This window comes from Schistocerca serialis, chromosome 11 (assembly GCF_023864345.2).
Source record: "Schistocerca serialis cubense isolate TAMUIC-IGC-003099 chromosome 11, iqSchSeri2.2, whole genome shotgun sequence".
Taxonomy (NCBI): Eukaryota; Metazoa; Arthropoda; class Insecta; order Orthoptera; family Acrididae; genus Schistocerca; species Schistocerca serialis.
The window spans coordinates 203,333,874-203,358,313 of NC_064648.1; the positions used below are offsets into that span (position 1 = coordinate 203,333,874).

At 42.0% G+C, this 24,440-nt stretch overlaps 1 protein-coding gene across 3 annotated transcripts in view; it reads left to right on the forward strand.

Annotated features, from left to right (window-relative positions):
• Positions 1-13,658: 13,658 nt before the first annotated feature.
• The window catches only part of LOC126426847 (ankyrin repeat and KH domain-containing protein 1-like), a 43,998-nt gene continuing 33,216 nt past the window's right edge, over positions 13,659-24,440 (forward strand). For all 3 annotated transcript variants that reach the window (XM_050088866.1, XM_050088867.1, XM_050088868.1), the window contains exons 1-3: positions 13,659-13,789; positions 18,400-18,572; positions 18,687-18,734. In XM_050088866.1, the coding sequence (XP_049944823.1) occupies positions 18,485-18,572; positions 18,687-18,734 (136 nt within the window). In that variant the 5' untranslated portion in view covers positions 13,659-13,789; positions 18,400-18,484. The remainder of the gene's footprint in view (positions 13,790-18,399; positions 18,573-18,686; positions 18,735-24,440) is intronic.

The following is a 24,440-nucleotide window of genomic DNA, read 5'->3' on the forward strand; positions in this document are numbered from 1 at the left end:
GAATAGATGGTAGATAACGAAAGGAATATAAGGGAAAGAACTTCAGGTCAGTTTTAGAAAAAGACATCATCCTGCGAGAAGAAGTTGACAGAAAACCGGGAGACACGAGATGCATCAATAATTCTGTGTGGAAGTCATTCCCTCAGAATTATTGAGATCCTCCAGAGAGCCAGACATGACAAAATTGTTCCACAGGTTTGTAGCCTTAATGATAAATGTGGAATACCCTATAAAATTTGAGAATGCGCTAGGTGACGAACAGTTTGGCTTTAGGAAAAGTAAAGGGACGAGAGAGACAATTCTGACGTTACGGCTAATAATGGAAGCAAGGCTAAAGAAAAATCAAGATACTTTCATAGGATTTGTCGACCTGGAAAAAGCGTTTGACAATATAAAATGGTGCAAGCTGTTCGAGATTCTGAAAAAAGTAGGAGAAAGCTATAGGGAGAGACGGGTCATATACGATATGTACAACAACCAAGAGGGAATAATGAGAGTGGACGATCAAGAACGAAGTGCTCGTATTAAGAAGGGTGTAAGACAAGGCTGTAGCCTTCCGCCCCTACTCTTCAATCTGTACATCGAGTAAGCAATGATGGAAATAAAAGAAAGGTTCAGGAGTGAAATTAAAATACAAGGTGAAAGGATATCAATGATACGATTCGCTGATGACATTGCTATCCTGAGTGAAATTGAAGAAGAATTAAATGATCTGCCAAACGGAATGAACAGTCTAATGAGTACACAGTATGGTTTGAGAGTAAATCGGAGAAAGACGAAGGTAATGAGAAGTAGTAGAAATGAGAACAGCGAGAAACTTAACATCAGGATTGATGGTCACGAAGTCAATGAAGTTAACGAATTCTGCTACCTAGGCAGTAAAATAACCAATGACGGACGGAGCAAGGAGGACATCAAAAGCAGACTCGCTATGGCAAAAATGGCATTTCTGGCCAAGGAAGTCTACTAATATCAAATACCGGCCTTAATTTGAGGAAGAAATTTCTGAGGATGTACGTCTGGAGTACAGCATTGTATGGTAGTGAAACATGGACTGTGGGAAAACCGGAACAAAAGAGAATCGAAGCATTTGAGATGTGGTGCTATAGACGAATGTTGAAAATTAGGTGGATTGATAAGGTAAGGAATGAGAAGGTTCTACTCAGAATCGGAGAGGAAAGGAATATGTGGAAAACACTGATAAGGAGAAGGGACAGGATGATAGGACATCTGCTAAGACATGAGGGAATGACTTCCTTGGTACTAGAGGGAGCTGTAGAGGGCAAAAACTGTAGAGGAAGACAGAGATTGGAATACGTCAAGCAAATAATTGAGGACGTAGGTTGCAAGTGCTACTCTGAGATGAAGAGGTTAGCACAGGAAAGGAATTCGTTGCGGGCCGCATCAAACCAGTCAGTAGACTGATGACCCAAAAAAAAAAAAAAAAAAACCCTCATACTTCAGGAAGAATGTAATAATTTCAAATCCAAAGAAGGCAAGTGCTGACAGATGTAAACACTATCGAAACATCAGTTTAACATGTTGCGATTGCAAAACATTGACTTAAAATTTTTACATCAGAATCTAAAACTAATGGAACAAGCTATGCAAAACAAGTTCTACTGCAAAGTCAACAAAATAAGTTGAAGGAAGGCAAAGCTGCAGTTATGGAAATTGTAGAGGTAGCTTTTCAGAAAGTTGACTTTACTACAGTCTTTCAAATTTTGAGCGTAACAAGGGTAAAAACCATGAATCGAAATGTTATTTACGACTTGTGCAGAAATCAGACCTCAGTTATAAGAGCCAAAAGACAAGAAAGAGAAGCTGTATTTGAGAAGGGATTGTGACAGGTGGTTAGATTGTTTGTAACGATATTCAGACACTACACTGTGCAATTTTCGAAGGAAACCAAGGACAAATTAGGAAAGGTAATTAAAGTTGAGGTAGAAGAATTAAAATCTTTAAATCTTTTCGATGACACTGCGATTCTGTTAGTGACTACGAAGGATTTGGCAGAGCAAAGTAACTGTATGTATAACAGTCTTGAAACATGATTATAAAATGTAATTCAACGAAAATAAAACTAGGGCAATTAACTGTAGTTGAATTAAATTAGGCGATACTGAGATAATTAGATTAGAAAATGAAACAGGTGAGGTAGTAGCTGTGTTTTGCTTTTAAGGTACCAAAGTACGTAGTGATGGTCAAAATAGAGAAGACATAAAGTACAGAGCATTTCTGAATAAGAGATGGCACAACTTGAGCAAAAGAGTACATTGGGTATGGTAATGGCAGAAGGTGTGGAGCGTACAACTTATAGAGGGAAACAAAAGTTGGAATGCAGTAAGCAGGTTCAAATGGACTTAGTTTGCTGTAGTTGCATAATAAGATGTGGCTTACACTGGACACAGTAGTGTGGAGAATAGCATCAAACCACATCAAACCACACTTTGGACTGAAGACCACAACAACGACGGTGTAGAACTGGCATCAGACGAACATGAGACACACCAGAGTCGACTTCAGGTGGTTCTGTGATGTTTTGGGAGAGATTTTCGTATCGTTAGTTAAGTTCATTGATTCATGTCAACATTCCAGATGTTCCGGTGTTCTCCATTCTTCTACATATCACGATGAGTATGCTGTGGACACTCGCATCTTCCAAGATGACAACAGCCATTCTCAAATAGTTGTGCTGTTGTGTTCTTGATTTGGTACAGTGTAGCATCAAGACTTGCCCCTCTAAATCAATCGTTCTTACGCCCATAAAAAAGTCAGGGACTATTTTGAACAGCGAGTGAAAGTAGCAAACAAGATCCTCGCAGTTTTGTAGCTCCACAGTTCTTATCTCAAACTACGTGGAATGTACATTTATCTTTATTGATAGCTCATTTCCTTGCAAACAAAATGGATCGTTTGTGTGATTCAGTTTTCTTACAAGTCGTACAAAGGATGGTTTTATTCTATCTTGGTATATACTTATGATTTTACAATTAATTAAAAACTTTAAAAAGTAATGTTAGACTTAGAAACTGGAAGAATTAAGGTAAAATTATTTCATTACAGAGGTGAAATAAAGGACAGGTTAGAATGTGTGAGAGCCCACCACTAGTGCCATCACAAATGCGAGGAAGTTGATGGTACACTTAATTTGTCTCTGTTAGACACACTGATGTGTGATACCAGTGAAGTGCTGACGGTAGCGAAGCATCTCAGCATGAACCTGGAGTCCTTACCATGAATCCCACTTCCATGGTAATCTGTCCTAATCTATATTCCATTCAAGTCCTTTTATCGTTCTGTGTGGCTAGTGTATTTTGCTTACATACGATCTAATGGTGTAGTGCTACTACTTCTAAGCTGTAGCTACTACAAGTTTAGCGCGACAATGTAGGACGCAATCTGGCCGGGTTATCGCTAGTTTTAGTTTACACATGTTACTTCCTGGGAACTGATTGCCATCAACCTGCTGAGTGTTGTGTGTCTCGTTTTTTCATTCCACTTCATCTCTCATTAACTAACCACTCTCATTGTCAGAGTGAGTGTTATCATTTTGTTCTCCTTTCTCTGCATTGAGCATATCTACATCTACATCTACATCCATACTCCGCAAGCCACCTGACGGTGTGTGGCGGAGGGTACCTTGAGTACCTCTATCGGTTCTCCCTTCTATTCCAGTCTCGTATTGTTCGTGGAAAGAAGGATTGTCGGTATGCCTCTGTGTGGGCTCTAATCTCTCTGATTTTATCCTCATGGTCTCTTCTCGAGACATACGTAGCAGGGAGCAATATACTGCTTGACTCTTCGGTGAAGGTATGTTCTCGAAACTTTGACAAAAGCCCGTACCGAGCTACTGAGCGTCTCTCCTGCAGAGTCTTCCACTGGAGTTTATCTATCATCTCCGTAACGCTTTTGCGATTACTAAATGATCCTGTAACGAAGCGCGCTGCTCTCCGTTGGATCTTCTCTATATCTTCTATCAACCCTATCTGGTACGGATCCCACACTGCTGAGCGGTATTCAAGCAGTGGACGAACAAGCGTACTGTAACCTACTTCCTTTGTTTTCGGATTGCATTTCCTTAGGATTCTTCCAATGAATCTCAGTCTGGCATCTGCTTTACCGACGATCAACATTATATGATCATTCCATTTTAAATCACTCCTAATGCGTACTCCCAGATAATTTATGGTATTAACTGCTTCCAGTTGCTGACCTGCTATTTTGTAGCTAAATGATAAAGGATCTATCTTTCTGTGTATTCGCAGCACATTACACTTGTCTACATTCAGATTCAATTGCAATTCCCTGCACCATGCGTCAATTCGCTGCAGATCCTCCTGCATTTCAGTACAATTTTCCATTGTTACAACCTCTCGATACACCACAGCATCATCCGCAAAAAGCCTCAGTGAACTTCCGATATCATCCACAAGGTCATTTATGTATATTGTGAATAGCAACGGTCCTATGACACACCCCTGCGGCACACCTGAAATCACTCTTTCTTCGGAAGACTTCTCTCCATTGAGAATGACATGCTGCGTCCTGTTATCTAGGAACTCCTCAATCCAATCACACAATTGGTCTGATAGTCCATATGCTCTTACTTTGTTCATTAAACGACTGTGTACTGTTGGCCTGTCTGTTGATATTTGCGTTTTATCTGGCTCTCTAATGGATTCTCGGATGTCGTCGTGTGTCAATTGTGTTTATGTCCCCATATCTCTGTGCATTTTAGAAATAAATGGTCAGTATTTTCCCCACAGGACCAAAGTCCGCTGACTGAGAAGCATTCGATGTGGATGCATTGGGTAGAAGTCGTGTCGCGTTAAAAAGTGCACTATGCCTCGACTCGGGTCTACGTGGCTTATTTGGAACCGCTCCCGGATGTCGGGGAGAAATGAGAACACTGTACGGCCTTTGACACTGACTGCCCACCTGCACTGCCACCCACTGAGTCGCCACTGTTATAGTTGGCGGCTGTCCCTGAAATCTTCCCACATAATTTCCATTATTTCCACTAGTCTTTAAAATCTTAAACTTGGATGGAGACAGCAAGTGTCATGTACCCTTCGTGTTGTAAAAGGTGAAAACACGTGCCGAAAGCCCCGTACAGTCGGAGCAGGGCCCTCCTTTGCCCTCCCCTAGCAACTGTTCTATTCTGATCGCTGTGAGACAAAGTCCGAAAAGTAGTGACTCCGAAATTTTCACGTGAAAACACTGAATTTTTAAAAAAATAAAACAAACGTTGTTAACATTCTACATCTATATTCATGCCTCCGTAGTTTCAGCCCTCTGGCGATAGAGGGTTCCGAATTGCAGCGTTTAACAATACAGTGTGTAACATAACTAGGTCGTTGCACCAGGAACAGAGCGCTGTAATCGAGTTTCAAATTTTAAGAGGATGTCCGCACGTGGAGCACCTTTTCCTTCAATATCACAGCGCCACACCACACACGAGCACCACGACATCTGCATCAATCTGATGCCTTGGATTCATTGTCATCGATCATCCTCCTTTCTGTCCCGACTAGGCCTCAAGGGGTTTTTATCTTCTTCCGAAAGTTAAAGAGCACCCTCAAGGACTTCACTTTGATAGTGAAGAAGTGATGGATGCAGAGGTGAGGTTATGGAACAACCAACAAAGTCAGACATACTACAATGACGATCTCAACAAACTGTTCTCTTGTGGAGAGAAATGTGTTTGTCGCCATGGTGACTATAGTGAGAGTTGAATATGCAGGCGTGAAGAATAAAACTGTAAGTTATTAGTAGTGTTTGTTTTCAGAATGAGATTTTCACTCTGCAGCGGAAAGTGCGCTGATATGAAACTTCCTGGCAGATTAAAGCTGTGTGCCGGACCGAGACTCGAACTCGGGACCTTTGCCTTTCACGGGCAAGGACTCTGCCAACTGACCTACCCAAGCACGACTCACGCCCCGTCCTCACAACTTTACTTCTGCCATTATCTCGTCTCCTATCTTCCAAACTTTATAGAAGCTCTCCTGCGAACCTTGCAGAACTAGCACCCCTGAAAGGAAGGATATTGCGGAGACATGGCATAGCCACAGCCTTGGGGATGTTTCCAGAATGAGATTTTCACTCTGCAGCGGAGTGTGCGCTGATATGAAACATCCCGGCAGATTAAAACTGAAGGGGCGTGAGTCGTGCTTGGGTAGCTCAGTTGGTAGAGCACTTGCCCGCGAAAGGCAAAGGTCCTGAATTCGAGTCTCGGTCCAGCACACAGTTTTAATCTGCCAGGAAGTTTCAATGTTTGTTTTATTTAAAAAGCTTTCACCCTAGCAATACCAACGTGTTTTCCATATCGCATACTGCGAAGGGGATGTACTTTATCCCCACCACAAGAAGGACAAATTTCGTTAACTTTTGTCAAATTCATCAACAACGTCATTTTTAAATAACGTTCTGACATATAGGTACGGCCAAGAACCTGAAAATTTTTCGTAATGTGTACACAGAGAGCACCACAAATTTTCTTTAAAAAAATACGGTATTTGTTAACTATCATTCACTTTTGTTGACACCATACTTTTTAAAAATATGCAGTATAGTTATGTAAGAGTGATCCTGAACATCAAAATATGAAAAACAAATTCATTGCGTAAAGCCACATTTAGTATTAAAACTTAAATTTTTGGGTTACGTTCTACCGAAAAATACAAAAAAAAGTGAAAAATACAGAACCTGATACAAAAAGTCATCAAAAGCAATAAATATTTCTTTCAATATTTTAAAGTATACAGTACGTATATGACTAGTCTCGGACTATTGATTCAAACTAAGCTGAGTGGTAGATTCGTACAGTTTGCAGCCGCAGTCTGTAATTCTGCTGATGCGTGCGAGTTTTCAAGATTTCCTGCTTGATCAGTTGCATGTTTTAAGTCTCGGTTAAACGTCAGTCGATCGGCAGTATGTAGCCCTAAGTATCATATTTCGTGCTTTCTGTGAATACTTACATTGTGTAGTTTTACTATCGGGCTGCACTGTAGCTTTCTCTGGAGCCATAGTGTACTTGCTTTTCATGCATAATCTCCCCATTCCGTGTAGAATGCCACCGGATTTGATTTTTTCTCTTCTTGAGCTGGATGGCACCACAAGCAACGAATGATAAGCGTTGTAAGTAGGTTGTTTAGGTTTGTATGTTGGTAGCGCTATGCAGCACTCGGTATTGAAATCACTGACTGCGCTGTGTGCAGTCTGTGGCTGGCTGGACTCATTGTTGGAAGTTATTCGCCAGTTGGGCAGTTGGATGTGAAGAGCGCGTAGCGTTGGGCAGTGGGAGGTGAGCCGCCAGGAGTGATGGATGGGTGGGAGAAATCCCAGAGTTTGGAGATGTTAATATGAGCGGACGATCTGGACGTGCGTCCGTCAGAAAAAGGAAATCTGTTAAACTGGATGTCAAGAATTTAACACGAATCCGAAGGGACCGAAAAATCAGGAGTTCGTGTTAAAAAAAATTGTGTTAAGTGAAAAAGACAGATTTTAATAAGTGTACATGTACAGCAGTACACTAATGTGTAATACACTACACTATCAATCGCGTTATTGTACACTTGAAACACTATAAAGTGATTGTAAAATCCAAGTACTCGAAAATTATGTACGTTCCTTTCTTGGAAAAAATTCGGTCATGGTTCGCTGACGTTCATGGGAACGCTATTATTTTGTTATTTCACAACCAGCTGTAATGATAGCGTCCGTAAACCCAGCAGTGACGTCGGATGTTGAAGCGAACCGTTTTAAACAGTCCAAGGCTGTAAACATCTCCTGACGGGTAGGTGGAATGGTATCTGCATTCTCTTCCTCTTCACTTTCTTCTGATGGCCCTTCTTGCACCTCCTTCACAGCTTTTGGCACATCCGATTCCACAGAAGCACGTACGGCAACGTAGTCGCCTAGACTAATGAGTTTTTAGAAACTAATCCCAGGGTTCGCAACGTCCTTCAGAACTGTCCATTCATCAGGTGAAGTGGCATCTTCTAACTCGTGGGCATCTTCAGTGTTACTATGTCTACAGGCTCTATTAAAGCACTTCCCTATATGATGTGGCGATACTGAGCTCCAGGCTGCTGCGATGGCTTCTATTGCGTCAAGCAGATTCCAATTTGGGGTTGCACTATTGCTTTCAGCAGCACGAATTGCAGCTCTTAGAAGTCGCTTACGATAAGCTCTCTTTATGAGAGAGATAATGCCTTGGTCCAAAGGCTGAAGGCGGCTTGTGGCGTTGGGTGAAAAAAAAAACTGACCCTTTATGTTGGATAGGTCCAGATTATGAATGTTATGGGCAGTACATCTGTCCAATGTAAGAAGAACATGTCTATTTTGAGTAACCATTCGACTGTTGAAACGAAGAAGCCACTTGCGAAACGATGTGCCATCGATCCAAGCTTTCTTGTGGTGAGAGTAATGCAAGATAAAGTGTCCATATTTATGTTTTTAAAACAACGTGGTTTCTCGGATTTACCAATAATCCTGGGACGAAACTTCTCACTGCCGTCAGCATTACAGCACAGTACAACAGTCACACGTTGTTTGCTTCGTTCTCCACCGTGACACTTATCACCCTTTTATCCTTAGGGTGTGATTTGGAAAAAGATTGTAGAAAAATCCAGTTTCATCCATGTTAAACACATCACACGAGGCATACTTTTCCCTCACTCGGTTGAATTCATGCAACCAGCTGTCCGCACTTTCTTCACCAACTTCATTTGCTTCACCACAAATTTGTACAGGTGAAATTGAATGTCTCTTTTGGAACCGATACAACCAACCAGCAGAACAACGAAAGTCTTCGATGCCCGTATCTTTAGCAATATCATTTGCTTTTGACTGAATCACAGGGCCTGTTAAAGGTATGTTAGATGCACGCATATGATTGAACCATTCTAGCAGTAACGTCTCGATGACTTCATACTTGGCGGAACGAAGTCGTTTAGATTTGTTTCCAGAACCTGATGCCGCAGCATTAATAATTTTTTCTCGATTCTTAATAATCGTAAATAAAGTAGATTTAGGTATTCCAAACTGCTCTGCAATTGCTGTTTTCTTGGTACCACGGTCCACTTCGTCTACAATCTTAAGCTTTAACTGTACATTTAGAGCTGTCTGTTTCCTCTTTGCCATTTTCGCGTGCTACGGTACTGGTTGTACCTGTAGTTTCTATTCAGTATTCCAACTCGATATGGCTACGACTAACAGAACACCTGTCAAATCTGGCATTGAGTACATTCTTAAATGCTGCTGCACACATTATTGAATATCTTACAATGTACAGCATACGCTGATTATTGATATGATAATCGCAGCTACCGACCCACAATACGTTAAAAACGAGTCAACAACAAGTATATTTAGCTTTGTAGCTACATTTCCTACATTCATTTCGGAAAAAAATACGCTTTAGAATACTCAAATATCGGAAGTTCGTGTTACAGTGAAATTTAATTACGCTAAGAACTGAAACAGAGTTCGAAATTCGCCTTAACCGAAATTCGTGTTAACCGATAAAACATATCATACGAACTAATGTATTCCTGGCGGGACCAATATTTTTTTTGCGTTAACCGCGAGTTCGTCTTATGCGAGTTCGCGCTAACGAGGTTGTACTGTATTATGACTTTTGAACACTATTAAGGTAAATACATTGTCTGTTCTCTATCAGAATCTTTCATTTGCTAACTATATGTGTATCAGTAGTTAGTGCCTTCAGTAGTTAGAATCTTTTATTTAGCTGGCAGTACTGGCGCTCGCTGTATTGCAGTAGTTGGACTAACGAAGATTTTTGTGAGGTAAGAGATTCATGAAGGGTATAGATTATTGTTAGTCAGGGCTATTTTTTTGTAGGGATTATTAAAAGTCAGATTGCGTTGCGCTAAAATATTGTGCGCCAGTTTAGAAATGATGTGGATAAGGAGATGAGGAGAAAACAGTCTCAGAACGTTCATTTTCACTCTGGTGTTTGAAAATCAAGTAACGTAGAAGTTTTACTAGCACAGTCATTCTTTACATTCATAGGGGAAGTTTCAGCGTATGCGGCAATCCCTTTGAAAGCGCTCGGTCAATTTGTTTCCCTATGCTGCACATTGTCCAAGATAGCATTCCGTGGCTAATGAGCTCGGAGTCGACGGGACCCTAAAGCCTAATCTTACTTCTTCTGAAAATTACATTTAGCAAAGTACGGTGCAGGATACAGACCAGGAAGCAGTGTGCAGCCAATACGAGGCTGAATCGCGTCGAGGAAGAAGTCGTACTGTCGAGAGGTTATCTCGGGTTGAACGGTCCCAGATACGTTCACGGTCACCTCCTGCTTCTGCAGCGAAAACTCTGGGCTGCGTTTTACGCAACTCACACTTGACAGCTGAATGTTTCACGTGGTGTGGCTGCAGTACCCGCATTTCTACCCCATTAACGTCATCTACATCTACGGTGTGCGCCAGAGGGTGCTTCAGCTACAACTGTCTCATGCCTCTTCCCCCTTCCATTCGCGAATAGCGCGTGGAAAGAATGGTTGAAAATAAACTTTTATATTTGCTCTAATTTCTCTAATTTTCTCGCTGCTGTCATTTCGCTAGACGTATGATGGAGCGACTGATACGTTATCTGAGTCCTCCTGGAACGAACTCTCTCGGAATGTCAACAGGAAACCTCAACACCCCTCTTGTAGCGTCGGCCACTGGGGGTTGTTGGATGCCTCTGCAACGATCGCTGTCTAACAGTATGATCGGGTGACGTCACGCGCCGCTCTTGTTTGCGTCCTGTCAACTTCTTCTGTTAATCCGACTTGGTAGGGATCCCACACTAATAAACAATACTGAAAAATAACTCCAAGAAGTATCCAGTAAGGCACTAATTTCGTGGATGAATTACGGTTTTTTAAGACATTTGTGAATGTGAGTCAGACATCTGCTTTTCTTACTATTTTTTCTATATGTTGTCACTCCACTTAAGGTCGTTCCAGGTGACTGTATGTATGCATATATGTATGTACTTAACTGCGGACCTAGAAACGACGGAGACTCTTCGTCCCCGCCATAGCCCTCAGTGGTTCACAAACCCACAACAGGCTACAGCAGTCCACCCACTCCACCGCCCGCCCCGCACCGAATCCAGGGTAATTGTGCGGTTCTGGACCCCCCCCCCCCCCCCCCCCCATCGGAACGGCTCATACCAGACGTGTGCAACCCTAATGTTTGTGTGGTAGAGTAATTAGCGGAGACAGTGTGGTAGAGTAATTATGGTGTACGTGGACCAAGTGCCTAGATGGTTACTACCGGCTACTTTACGGTAATTACAGTTTCCAGCAGTTTGTCAACAACAGTCCAATTGCACAGCAGTAGATTTCTTCTCCTAAGTATGCATAATGCGTTACATTCAGCAGAATTTGACATTTTTTCGGAGTTGTTACCTTCTTATACAGAAGAGCATCATCCGCGAATGGAGCTGCCGACGTTACATACAACATCATTTTTGTACATATTGTAAACAGTAACGGTCCTGTCACACTCCATTGGGGTACTCCTGAAATTACATTCAGATCTTTCGGTTCTGTTCCATTAGAAGCGACGTTTTGTCTTCTGTCTGCAAGGAGGTCGGGAATCCAGTCACAAATCTGGTCCGAGACGCGCTAGGCTCTTATTTTTCTTCTCGCTAAACAGCAGTGGAGTACTGTGTGAAGAGCATCTCTGGAGTCGATTACCGGGCCATCGCAGCAGCGGCGGTATCTACGGGGCTGTGGACCTTATAGTAGTGACCAGTTAATCTCAGAAAATGTCCAGCTTATGTAAACAGATGTGCTTCGAGTGCTGCGTTTTTGTGACGTTAGAACCATCTGTGAGCGGTATATACAGGGTGTTACAAAAAGGTACGGCCAAACTTTCAGGAAACATTCCTCACACACAAAGATAGGAAATATGTTATGTGGACATGTGTCCGGAAACGCTTACTTTCCATGTTAGAGCTCATTTTATTACTTCTCTTCAAATCACATTAATCACGGAATGGAAACACACAGCAACAGAACGTACCCGCGTGACTTCAAACACTTTGTTACAGGAAATGTACAAAATGTCCTCCGTTAGCGAGGATACACGCATCCACCCTCAGTCGCACGGAATCCCTGATGCGCTGATGCAGCGCTGGAGAATGGCGTATTGTATCACAGCCGTCCACAATACGAGCACGAAGAGTCCCGGGTATCGGGGTTGGGTAGACAAGAGCTTTCAAATGCCCCCATAAATGAAAGTCAAGAGGGTTTCGGTCAGGAGAGCGTGGAGGCCACGGAATTGGTCCGCCTCGGTCAATGAATCTGTTGTTGAGAAGCGTATGAACACTTCGACTGAAGTGTGCAGGAGCTCCATCGTGCAGGAACCACACGTTGTGTCGTACTTGTAAAGGCACATGTTCTAGCAGCACAGGCAGAGTATCCCGTATGAAATCATGGCGGTGAATCGAGTAAGTACAGTACATACTGACGAAACTAAAATGAGCTCTAACATGGAAATTAAGCGTTTCCGGGCACATATCCACATAACATCTTTTCTTTTTTTGTGTGTGAGGAATGTTTCCTGAAAGTTTGGCCGTACCTTTTTGTAACTCCCTGTATATAAACTTTCCTAATGTCACATATGACAACTTGGCGAGAGGTCCAACTTAAAATGAACGCGATTCATAAGAAAAAAGGTTTTTTAACACATGAAGATGACAGCAAATACTGTCGAAACCCGTTGTTTTAAATAGAGAAATATTTGTGCGATCTTTGTTTTTAGCAAGTATAACAGATCCCTCCTTCTGTCTTCTCAATACGAGAAAATTCGATCAGACCCCAATTTCTGGAATCCATGCTCATTTTTATACAGGAGATTATTTGCTCTCAAGAACAGACCTAATAGGTGAGCATAGAACACGTGCCATAATTCCACAACAGACAGACGTCGGCAATGTGGGGATGTAATTTTGTGCATCTCTCCTACGGCACTTCGTGGAAATGGGAATGGAGCACTATGGGACTTAACATCTGAGGTCATCAGACTGAAGCGCCTAGAACCGCTCGACCACACCGACCGGCGGAAATGGGAATGACCTACGCTTTTTCCTTTTCACTACACACTGTTCGTTTCTGTAGTGACCAATGATAAACTGCTGTAGTAGGGGAGCAAGTTCTTTTGCGTAATGTCTGACTTCGTCCGCACGCCCTCCTACTACTAAGCGTTTGTTCCTATTCGGTTCCTCGATCGCTTATCCCAGTATCTAGCATTTCGGCGTTCGTACGATGCTAGAAAAGAGGGACCATGTCACTATCCTCCGCCGTGAAACTCTTGCGAAAGAACGAATTCAGTATTTCGGCCTGTTCTGTCATTTCCCAATATAGACGTGGTATGGTCACTGAATGGTTTCATACAAAATTTTGATACACTTACTTATCATATGTAAGAACAAAATATTTTAGAACTTTTGGTCATATCGTTTGGACAAACTTTACCTTGAAAGTTAGTGAACGCCACAAAAGTCACGTGTCTTTGGCGTTTGTTACTGTCAGACATCGCGTAGCAAGTCTTCGGACGTCAGACGTGCTCACGCGTTATCACTGCACGAAACGGCAGGGGAATGTGGAGTGGGGTATGGAGTAGAGGGAAATCGGAGAACAGAGTGGGTGGGAGGTGGCAGCCCTGCCCAGCCGTGCACAGCCCAAGTATAAAAGGAGCGACTCGCGACCGCTGACCGCCATAGAGCAGGGTGCTACGGCGCGGAACGGGGTAACACGTGTCCGGTAAGTCTCTACGTGTTTTCTCCATCACCGTGCCGTGTGCTGAACGTATCTCTTTCTGGATTTTGACACTATCCTGTTCTCTGTCCTTTTTTGTTTTATTTTTCTGACTTTCTGACTGGTTTGATGCGACCCGCCACCAATTCCTCTCTTGTACCAATCTCTTTCATCTCAGAGCAGCACATCCAACCTACGCCCACAATTATTTTTAATGTTTACCCCAATCTCTTTCTCTACCGTTTTTGCCCTCTACAGCTCCCTCTAGTGCTATGGAAGTCATTGAAGTCATTTCCTGATGTTTTAACAGATGTCCTATCATCTGGTACCTTCTCCTTGTCAGTGTTTTCCACATATTCCTTTCCTGTCCGATTGTGCGCACAAACTCCCCATCCCTACCTTATCAGCCCATCTAATTTTCAACATTTGTCTGCAGCACTACCTCTCAAATTCTTCGATTCCCTTCTGTTCCAGTTTTCCCACCGTCCACGTTTCACTACCACACAATGCTGCGCTCCAAACGTACAGTCTCAGAAATTTCTTTATCAAATTAAGGCCTATTTTTATACTACTAGGCTTCTCTTGACTAGGAATCTCCTTTTTGCCAGTGCTAGTTTGCTTTTGATGTCCTCTTTGCTCCACCCACCATTGGTTAATTTGCCGCCTAGCTAGTAGAACCCCTTAACTACATCTACTTCGTGAGCATCAGTCCTGATGTTAGGCCCCTCACTATTCTCATTTCAATTACTTCTCATTAATTTCCTCTTTATTCTATTTACTCACAATCCATATTCTGCACTCATTAGACTGTTCATCCGATTCAGCAAATTATGTAATTCTTCTACACTTTCAATCAGGATAGCAATGTCATCAGCAAATCGTATCATTGATATCGTTTCACCTTGAATTTTAATTCTAGTCCTGACCTTTCCTTTTCTTTTCTTCTTCGATGTGCAGATTGAACAGTAGGGGCGAAAGACTACAGTCCTGTCTTTTTAATCCAAGCACTTCGTTCTTGGTCGTCCTCTCTTAACCTATCCTCCCTGATAACTTTCTTTGCTCTTGTAAATATAGTATATTAGCCGTCTCTCCCTTTAGATTAACCCTATTTTTTTCAGAATTCTCGAACATCTTGAACCATTTTACACTGTCGAACGCTTTTTCCATGTCGACAAATCCTATGAACGTTTCTTGCTTTTTCTTTAGTCTTGCTTCCATTATCAACCGGAACGTCAGAATTGCCTCGCTGGTGCCTTTACGTTTCCTTAAAGCCAAACTGATCGTCACCTAACACATCCTCGATTTTCTTTTCCATTCCTGTCAGCAACGATGATGCATGAACTATTAAGCTGATTACGCGATAATTCTCGCACTTGTCAGCTCTTGCAGCCTTTGGAATTGTGTGGATGATATTTTTCTGAAAGTCAGATGGTATGTCGCCAGACTCATACATTTTACACACCAACGTCAATAGACATTTTGCTTTCACTTCCGCTATTATTTTAGAAATTATGATAGAATGTGGTCCATCCCCTCTGCCTTATTTGATTTTAAGTCCACCAAAGCTCTCTTAAATTGTGATTCTAATACTGGATTCCCTATCTCTTCTAAATCGACTCCTGTTTCTTCTTCTATCACATCAGACAAATCTTCACCCTCATAGAGGCTTTCAATGTATTCTTTCCACCTATCTGCTCTCTCCTCTGCATTCAACAGTGGAATTCCCGTTGCACTCTTAATGTTACCACCGTTGCTTTTAATGTCACCAAACATTGGTTTGATTTTCCTATATGCTGAGTCAGTCCTTCCGACAATCGTTTCTTTTTCGATTTCTGCACAATTTTCATGCAGCCAATTCGTCTTAGCTTCTTTGCACTTCCTGTTTATCTCTTTCCTCAGCGACTTGTATTTCTGTATTGCCGAAATTCCCTCAACGTTTTTGGACTTCCTCCTTTCATCGATGAATTCAAGTATTTCTTCTGTTACCCATGGTGTAACCGCGGGTGTAAACTTCTCAGCGTTACTCATTCTTAAAAGAGCTTGTTATCAAAACGAGGAAAACTAAAGAAAGCACCAAGTCATTTTCTTTTTTTCTCAACTGTTTCCCACGACTTGTAGCGCGACAGCTCTTCTATGTCTTCCTCTATCGGTTCGTGTCAGTTACGTGCATTAGCAGACGACTCCTAACCAACTAAAGGCGCTACTAGCAGTTCCTATTACTCTTATATGGTGCATGCCCGTGCATCAAGTTCCTCTATGAATGTTACTTTTGTTGGCAGTTTGTTGGATCTAATGAAATCTGTGTGACGTCTGGTGTACTTGGCGAAGTGTCCAAGACATTTGTACGTCGGTATTACGTGTGTAATGAATCCAGTAGTTGTCATTTTGCACATCATCTCAACGATATTATTGAGTACACTGTTTATTATACACTGAAGCGCCAAAGTACCTGGTATACCTATTCGTGATCAAATACAGTGATACATAAAAAGGCAGAATACTGCGCTGCAGTCCGCAACGCCAACGTAAGACAACAAGTGTCTGGTGCATTTGTAGATCGGTTACTGCTGCTATAATGGCAGGTTATCAAGATTTAAGTGAGTTTGAACGTGGTGTTATAGTCAGCGCACGAGCAATGGGACACAGCAGCTCCGATGTGGTGATGAAGTTGGGATTTTCCTGTGCGACCATTTCACGAGTGTTCCGCGAGTAGCAGGAATCTGGCAAAACAAGAATCTACGACATCACTGCTGCCGGAAAAAGATCCTGCAAGAACGGGACCAACGACGACTGAAGAGAATCGTTCAGTGTGACAGAAGTGCAACCCTTCCGCAAACTGCTGCAGATTTCTATGCTGAGCCATCAACAAGTGTGATCATGCGAACCATTCAACGAAACATCATCGTTAGGGACTTTGAGAGCCGAAGACCCATTCGTGTACTCTTGATGATTGCACGACGCAAAGCTTTACACCTTGCCTGGGCCAGTCAACACCGATATTGGACTGTTGATGGCTGGAAACATGTTGCCTGGTCGAACGAGTCTCGTTTCGTATTATATCGAGAGGATGGACGTCTATGGGTATGGAGACAACCTCATGAATCCATGGACCCTGCATCTCAGCAGGGGACTGTCCAAGGTGGTGGAGGCTCTGTAATGGTGTGGGGCATGTGCAGTTGGAGTGATATGGGGCCCCTGATATGTCCAGATACGACACTGACAGGTGACACATACGTAAGCATCCTGTCTGATCACCTGCATCCATTGATGTCCATTGCGGATCCCGACAAACTTGGGCAGTTCCAGCAGGACAATGTCACACCCCAAACGTCCAAAATTGCTACAGAACGGCTCCAGGAACACTCTTCTTAGTTTGAACAGTTTCGCTATCCACCAAACTTCCCAAACATAAACATTATTCAGCATATCTGGGATGGCTTGCAACGTGCTGTTCAGAAGAGATTTCCATCCCCTCACACTCTCACGGATTTACGGACAGCCCTGCTGGTTTCATGGTGTCAGTTCCCTTCAGCACAACTTCAGACATTAGTCGAGTTCTTGCCATGTCGTGTTGCGAATCATCTGCGTGCTCGCTGGGGAACTACACGATTTTAGGCAGGTGTAACTGTTTCTTTGGCTCTTCGGTGTATATGACGCTGAAGAAAGTCACAGTGTTGACCACATAATTTTTATTTAGAAATATTATGAATGCGCATTTACATAATGAATACACCAATGATTAAATATCATCAAACTTCAAATATTCATGATGACAGAAGCGCGTAACTCGTGCTATTTTACCATTACGTGTAACCTTCACAAATTTAGAGTAATGGCACATTTACACCATCATACTGTTCTAAAATCTGCTGCAGTATTTAGAACACATAAAATGACTGAGATGTGACTTCTGTAGTATTTACTGACTTCCTTAGCATTCATTTAATATCTGCTTTTTCCACAAAAGCTCAAAGCAGTTCTTAGTCATTACTTTCTACTACCTATCATAATTTTCACAATCATAAAAATTCGTAGCTTTTACAATAACTATCGCAAAATCGTGGCCTATGTTCCTTTGAACTCGTCTCACTGCGATCAGCTTTTAACTGTCTTAGGTTCATCATAGCGCATGACTAGAAGCTTGCAACAGCCATATTCGACACAGAGCTCTGTAGCCGCCGTTATATTCCCAATACAATAGTTCTCCCCCCGACCTCGCTGGGAAGCTCCCCCTGGCCTGTCCTTACACGCCTGAGGCTCATTTAGCCACCTGATGCCTTTGCTGCAGGCAACACACACCCCCAACCCTCTCTCCACCTGTGTGAAACATTAGCACACTATCTACTATACAGCAGCTTCATTAAAGAAACTTAAGTTGATACCGATACCTGTGCAACTGGTATAGGTGTGACAAAAGACTATAAGTCATTTAGAGAGCACTTTCTGGCAGTTAATCAGATGTAAACAGAAATATAATGCGCTGACCGAATTGACATCTGTCTCTTAGAACGACGTAATCCAAGTTACATCAAAACATTAATTTACAGTAATAAATATGCTATACAGCTTGCAAAGGAATATCAATTTTGTAACTCTATTTGTTCATAAAATTACAGGTTGTGCAACAGTGTGTAAATCTGATGTAAATATTTCGTGGGAAAAGTTCTGCACACTTGGGTCCGACATCTTAGTCCTTGCGTCATGTTCTGCGGAAGCATTAGTTGGTTCATCTGCATTTTGGTGGCCGTAGTCATAGCTGCAAATTGCAATGACTCAGATTCCATTATAGGTAAATTTTCTTTTCCTGTTGATATAAGTCTAGATAACGAATAACAATTCCATAGTCAGTAATAAAATATATTTTAAGTTTTTCCATTGAGATTTGTATGAATTTCTTTTGCAGGACCCGATCTGGAAATCAATGTTTTACGATTAAGATCTGAAAACCCAGGTAAATATTCTTTTGCATAATTTCTTAGGGTATTTCAAGGTCTAATAGCGTCATTTGGTGCTGATCTATCTCGTTGTGGTTCTCTACTTCCGTGATTTAATAACTGCCTCGCAAAATCTGTTACCTGCTGTAATGTCAGTTGTAATCAACACGTGTACTTTATACGATTTTATTACTTGTCTCACCTTCATCCCAAATTTCAGCGTATATCAACGTGAAGAAACGGAAATTTTGGAGAGTTTTCGGTATTTACGAGTGCTACATCTAAAAAAATTTTTTTAGTAAATGGACTTTGGTTGATTGCTTAGTGAAGCACATGTTATCGCAAATTATAGCTGTATTTGAGTCTGTTAGCTAGTGTAACTTCAAAAGACGTTTAACAAAAATTAATATATTTTTATCCCTGATTTTTCTGCTGTGTTAATAGATACTAGTTCTCAACTGTAATTAGTTATACCTTTAGCTTAACTGATCCAAAAATTAAAAGACAATCCGCTAGCTCATTTTAGTGATATTTGTTCGCTATTCTATAAAAAGCTGCAGCGACCACAACGCAGCTCCACAGTGAATGCTGATGAGTTAGCTGACATCCGTTCATAGCTGGAATTCACCCTGACTGTGGTCAAACAATTAGAAACTATGCGAATATGTGTGTTTGGAGGGCTCTCCACAGTCTTGTACCAGAGACAGCAAGCATACGCCTCGTGTATCGTCCTCTCCTGCGTATTCTGTCCCCTCTACAGGATGTACAGTTTTCATCATTACTGATGCACTTGACACTGAGTGAGTAGACGCCATGAAAAGGAGAGAGAGTGATCAGAGAGAGATCATGGTGTTTTACCCATACCTCTGACCAACAAGTGACTCACTTCACATGTTTGGAGACATGCTGTGTCCCGTGTGAGGACTAGCCAAACGCAAAAATGCTGGAGGTCTACAAATCGTCGGCAATTCCAATGAATGGCGAATGATGGTAACACTTAGAGAAATTGCAACAAGGGTTGGGGAGCAACACGAGTTTCACTCATTTTTCACACCCGATTTCCTCATTTGACATGTTGTAGAGGCTATTTCGGAGCTACTGAGGGAACAGGATACACCTGCTGCAGATTGTGGCACACATTGGAACGACAATGCCCGTCGTTGCAGCTCCGAGATCGTGCTTGGATCATTCCAGCATCTGGCAGAGAAGATAGAGAACACAAGCCTTGTTCATGGAGTTCTGACGAAGCTCACAGTCTGCAGCAGTGTCTGATGAACTGATAGTGCCTCCTGGTTCTGAATCTAGAGGAAGCCTGTTCTACGAAACGCTTGGCTGCAGTTTCCAGGACTTCCACCATTGGCTTGAGAACTGCAAGGTCCCACTAAAATGGTCAGCTGTACATTAGAAGCTGCTACCCAGGTAGCTCACTATGTGTGGAGTGGAGTACCTGTATGATGTTAAGTCTTTCTAATTTTCCCGATAAGAAACAACCGTAACTGCTCGTATTGTCGTTTCTACTACCTCATGCTCCAGGGGAAAGATTCACTTGGCGCTGACATTACACATTGTACACGGTTGGCGGGGTTACGGCAACATTCTCCCATTTCCGCTGAGTGGTCAAAACGCACTCCTGTCGCATTAACTCAGCTCGTCCTGTTTCTCCGCGAGATGCAGAAGGTCACAGATATAGCCCTCTCTGACTTCCGTTCAGGTCCGACTTAGACTGGGACCATAACATAGACGAAGCTGCTGGAGTTTTTGCTGTGTGGGGTCCTCAGCAGATAGATTTGAAAAAGGTGACTCGTTTCGAGATATGAGTAGCTTGTCACATAGATACTCTGGAACACTGGTTTCTCGTGCTTTATCAAAAAGCCTTCATCTATGATTTTGGCCCTCATATACTTTAATGTTATAGTATCTCCCTGTAACTTTACCTGTTTTATTTATCATGGGTTCGAGACGTTGTTCACTTTCACTACACCTATATCTAGCTGTTCTCTCACATGTTTAGGTGTCTTCTCTTTGTATGGAGTAAAAGTAGCTGCTGACACGCCACTTTCTTCTTCGATTCCTTTGCGAATATAAGTTTTTACCTGTGTACAATGCCAACCAGTAAGTGCTATCTCGTTTTTATAATGCTTTCAAAGCTATCAAGTTTATTCCTACTTTCATATTATCACACACCTACTATATATCTGCAAAACCTATGTACATTCTTAAATTTCTTTCGTACGGCTCTCTAAAGTGATTTTAAATTTTATTTTGGAACCAAATTGATTTTCTGAGAATGTGGCGCCAACTGTTCGAGGACGAAGGAGGTTCTTATTGGGTGGTGAACTTTTCGGTAATTTTCGCTTTTTAAGACATTCTTAATTTTGCGGATGGGCATTATAAGGCTTCTCTCAAAATCAACTGGCAGTTTTCCATGTTCATGTACGCTACAGTTAAGAGCATATAACAGGAATTTGATATCCATTCCATCCACATAGAGAAGTTAGGACAGAATATTGTCGATTCCTAGGGTACCTAGTTGCTCGTGTTTTTTTTGGAGCTACTACAAATTCTGATTTTAAAATGAATATAACGAAGTCTTGGGCTGGTAGACAGAAGGACATTGCATATATGTAAAACGTAATTTAACCTCTCATTTAAAGTATCCCCTTATCATCTAAAGAGGATTTTCTAGACACTGGTTATGAACAGGAACTGGTAATTTTTTGAACGAAAATTAGATCTTGCAATTGAGAACTTAACCTTTCAAATTATTAATGTCATCTGAAACGCTGTTTTAGCGTACATCAGCTCAAAATAATATCAGGAAGGAAAGGTGCACTATGTGATCAAAAGTATCCCGACACCTGGCTGAAAATGACTTACAAGTTCGTACCGCCCTCCACCGGAAATGTTGGAATTCAGTACGGTGTTGGCCCACCCTTTGCCGTGATGACTGCTGCTTCTCTCGCAGGCATACGTTCAATCAGGTGCTGGAAGATTTCTTGAGGAATGGCAGCCCATTCTTCTTGAAGTGCTACACTGTGCAGAGGTATCTACAATGTTCGGTAAGGCCTTGCACAAAGACGGCGTTCCAAAACATTCCGAAAGTGTTCGATAGGGTTCAGGTCAGGACGCTGTGCAAGCCAGTCCATTACAGGGATGTTATTGTCGTGTAACCACTTCGCCATAGGCCGTGCATTATGAACAGGTGCTTGATCGTGTTGAAAGGTGCAATCGCCATACCCGAATTGCTCTTCAACAGTGGGAAGCAAGAAGATGCTTAGGACATCAGTGTACACCTGTGGTGTGATAGTGCCACGCAAAACAACAATGGGTGTAAGTCCCTTCCATGAAAAACACGACCACACCATAACACCACCGACTCCGAATTTTACTGTTGGCACTACACACCCTGGCAGATGATGTCCACCGGGGATTCGCCATACACACACCCCGCCATCGGATCGCCACATTGTGTATCGTGATTCGTCACTCTACACAACGTTCTTCTACTGTTCAATCGTCCAATGTTTACGCTCCTTACACCAAGCGAGGCGTCGTTTGGTATTTACTGGAGTGATGTGTGGCTTATGAGCAGCCGCTCGACCACGAAATCCCAGTTTTCTCACCTCCTGCCGAACTGTCATAGTACTTGCACTGGATCCTGATGCAGTTTGGAATTCCTGTGTTACGGGCTGGATAGATGTCTGCCTGTCACGCATTACGACCCTCTTCAACTGTCAGCGGTCTCTGTCAGTCAACAGACGAGATCGGCCTGTACGCAGTCGTTCTGTACGTGTCCTTTTTCACGTTTCCACTTCACTATCACATCAGAAACAGTGGACCTAGGGATGTTTAGGAGTGTGGAAATCTCGCGTACAGACGCAAGACACAAGTGACACCCAATATATTCAATAAACTCACCACGTTCAAAGTCCGTGAGTTCTGCAGAGCGCCCCATTCTGCTCTCTCACGATGTCTAATGACTATTGAGGTCGCTGATATGGAGTACGTGGCAGTAGGTGGTGGCTCAATGCACCTAATATGAAAACGTATGTTTTTGGGGGTGTCCGTATACTTTTGATCACATTTTATAGTATTGGAATGTGTAAGAAGAGCTGAAGACTGGTTGATGTCTCATTATGCTGCTACCCCAAGTTAATGGTTCCTAGAAACGCACCCGACACACTATTAGCCCGTTGTTGATCCTGTGTAACTGGCAACAAAGAGGAGTATCAGGAGCAGAGCAATACAGTTTCCTGCAGTACAATATTGTTGTTTCTTTGAATAAATGGAAAATCAGGATGATAACTCGTTGAATAAAGAACTGCCACTTTGTGAATGATCTCCTGGCAAACAACTGTAGAAGGAAATTAAGGATATGAGATTTGCACCACATCTGTGGCTTGTTTTGCAGACGAAATGTGCTGAAACCAATAGAAAATTGTTTAAGTGGTTTAATTAGAGACTACATTACCACTCGCTGCTTCTCCCACGCAGACTGTAGGGTGTGCACAGATATTTCTTTCTTTAATCGAATTTTTATATTGTTCACAAATTTCTACACGTTCTAAACATTTCACGCAAATTAAGGCCACCGAAGCGTGGTCTTTTCTGAACATACTTCTGCCAAAAAGATTATTCTGGTAGCTGAAGTCCAAGTCTTTTTGTTAATCATGCGTTTTACGTTCTTGTGATGATATTTACTTAGAAACTTTCATCCTCTAATCCATATTTATTTATATCTAATCGAGAATTGAAATACCATTTTCATAGGCTTAACTCTACAGTTTTTGATGAAATATTGTCTTGAAATTTTCCATCCCCCATTTCACCCACTGGAGGGTTCAGTTTCCAAACAAAGTGAAACACGTAATGTATATATTTGTAACATAGAAGGCAAATACAAATTTCTGTACATTTAGCTTTTAGTATGCTTTCGTGATGAATAAATTCCATTAAACTTTTCATCCTGTCTCACTCCCCTAGACCTTGAACTTCCAGAAACACTGAAACACTTTTTTTTGTCAAATACCAATTTCCACAGATGTACTTTTTTTATGTTTCATTAGTTCTTCAACATGATTTATTTTCAAATAAACTTTCACCCACTATTTTAGCCCCTTAGTGGCTCAGTTTCCAAAAATTCTCAAAGTATTATTTATTTCTGACTGAAAAATCACAAACCAATTTTCGTAGTTCTAGCTTCAAAATTGCCACAACCCTTTAATGTAAAGTGTCGCGAATTCGCGTCATATCAGTGCTCTACTAATAAATGGAAGGTTAACTGTTATTTAATAGCACTGCCGCTAGATGCTGATTCTTCATGAACCTGAGTGTTTCAGGTACATCTAAAGCACCACAGTTTTTGTTTTTTACATTTCATTTAGAAATTTATTCAGGCATTAAGCAGTTGCCAGTGACCTATTTTCAAAAAAAGCTTTATCCCCCATTTCACCGCCTTAGGGGTGAAATTTCGAAAAATGCCTTCTTAAACGACGCCTACAATTTAAGATCAACATGCTCTCCAAATTTCAACTTTCTATCCTTAGCGGGTTGGGCTGGGCGATGATGGGTCAGTGAGTGATTCAGTCATTGGCTTCATACACTGAAGAGCCAAAGAAAGCCTAACATTGTGTAGGGCCCGAGCAAGCACGCAGAAGTGTCGCAGCATGAAGTGTCATGGACTCGACTAATGGTTGAAGTAGTGCTGAAGGGAACTGACACCA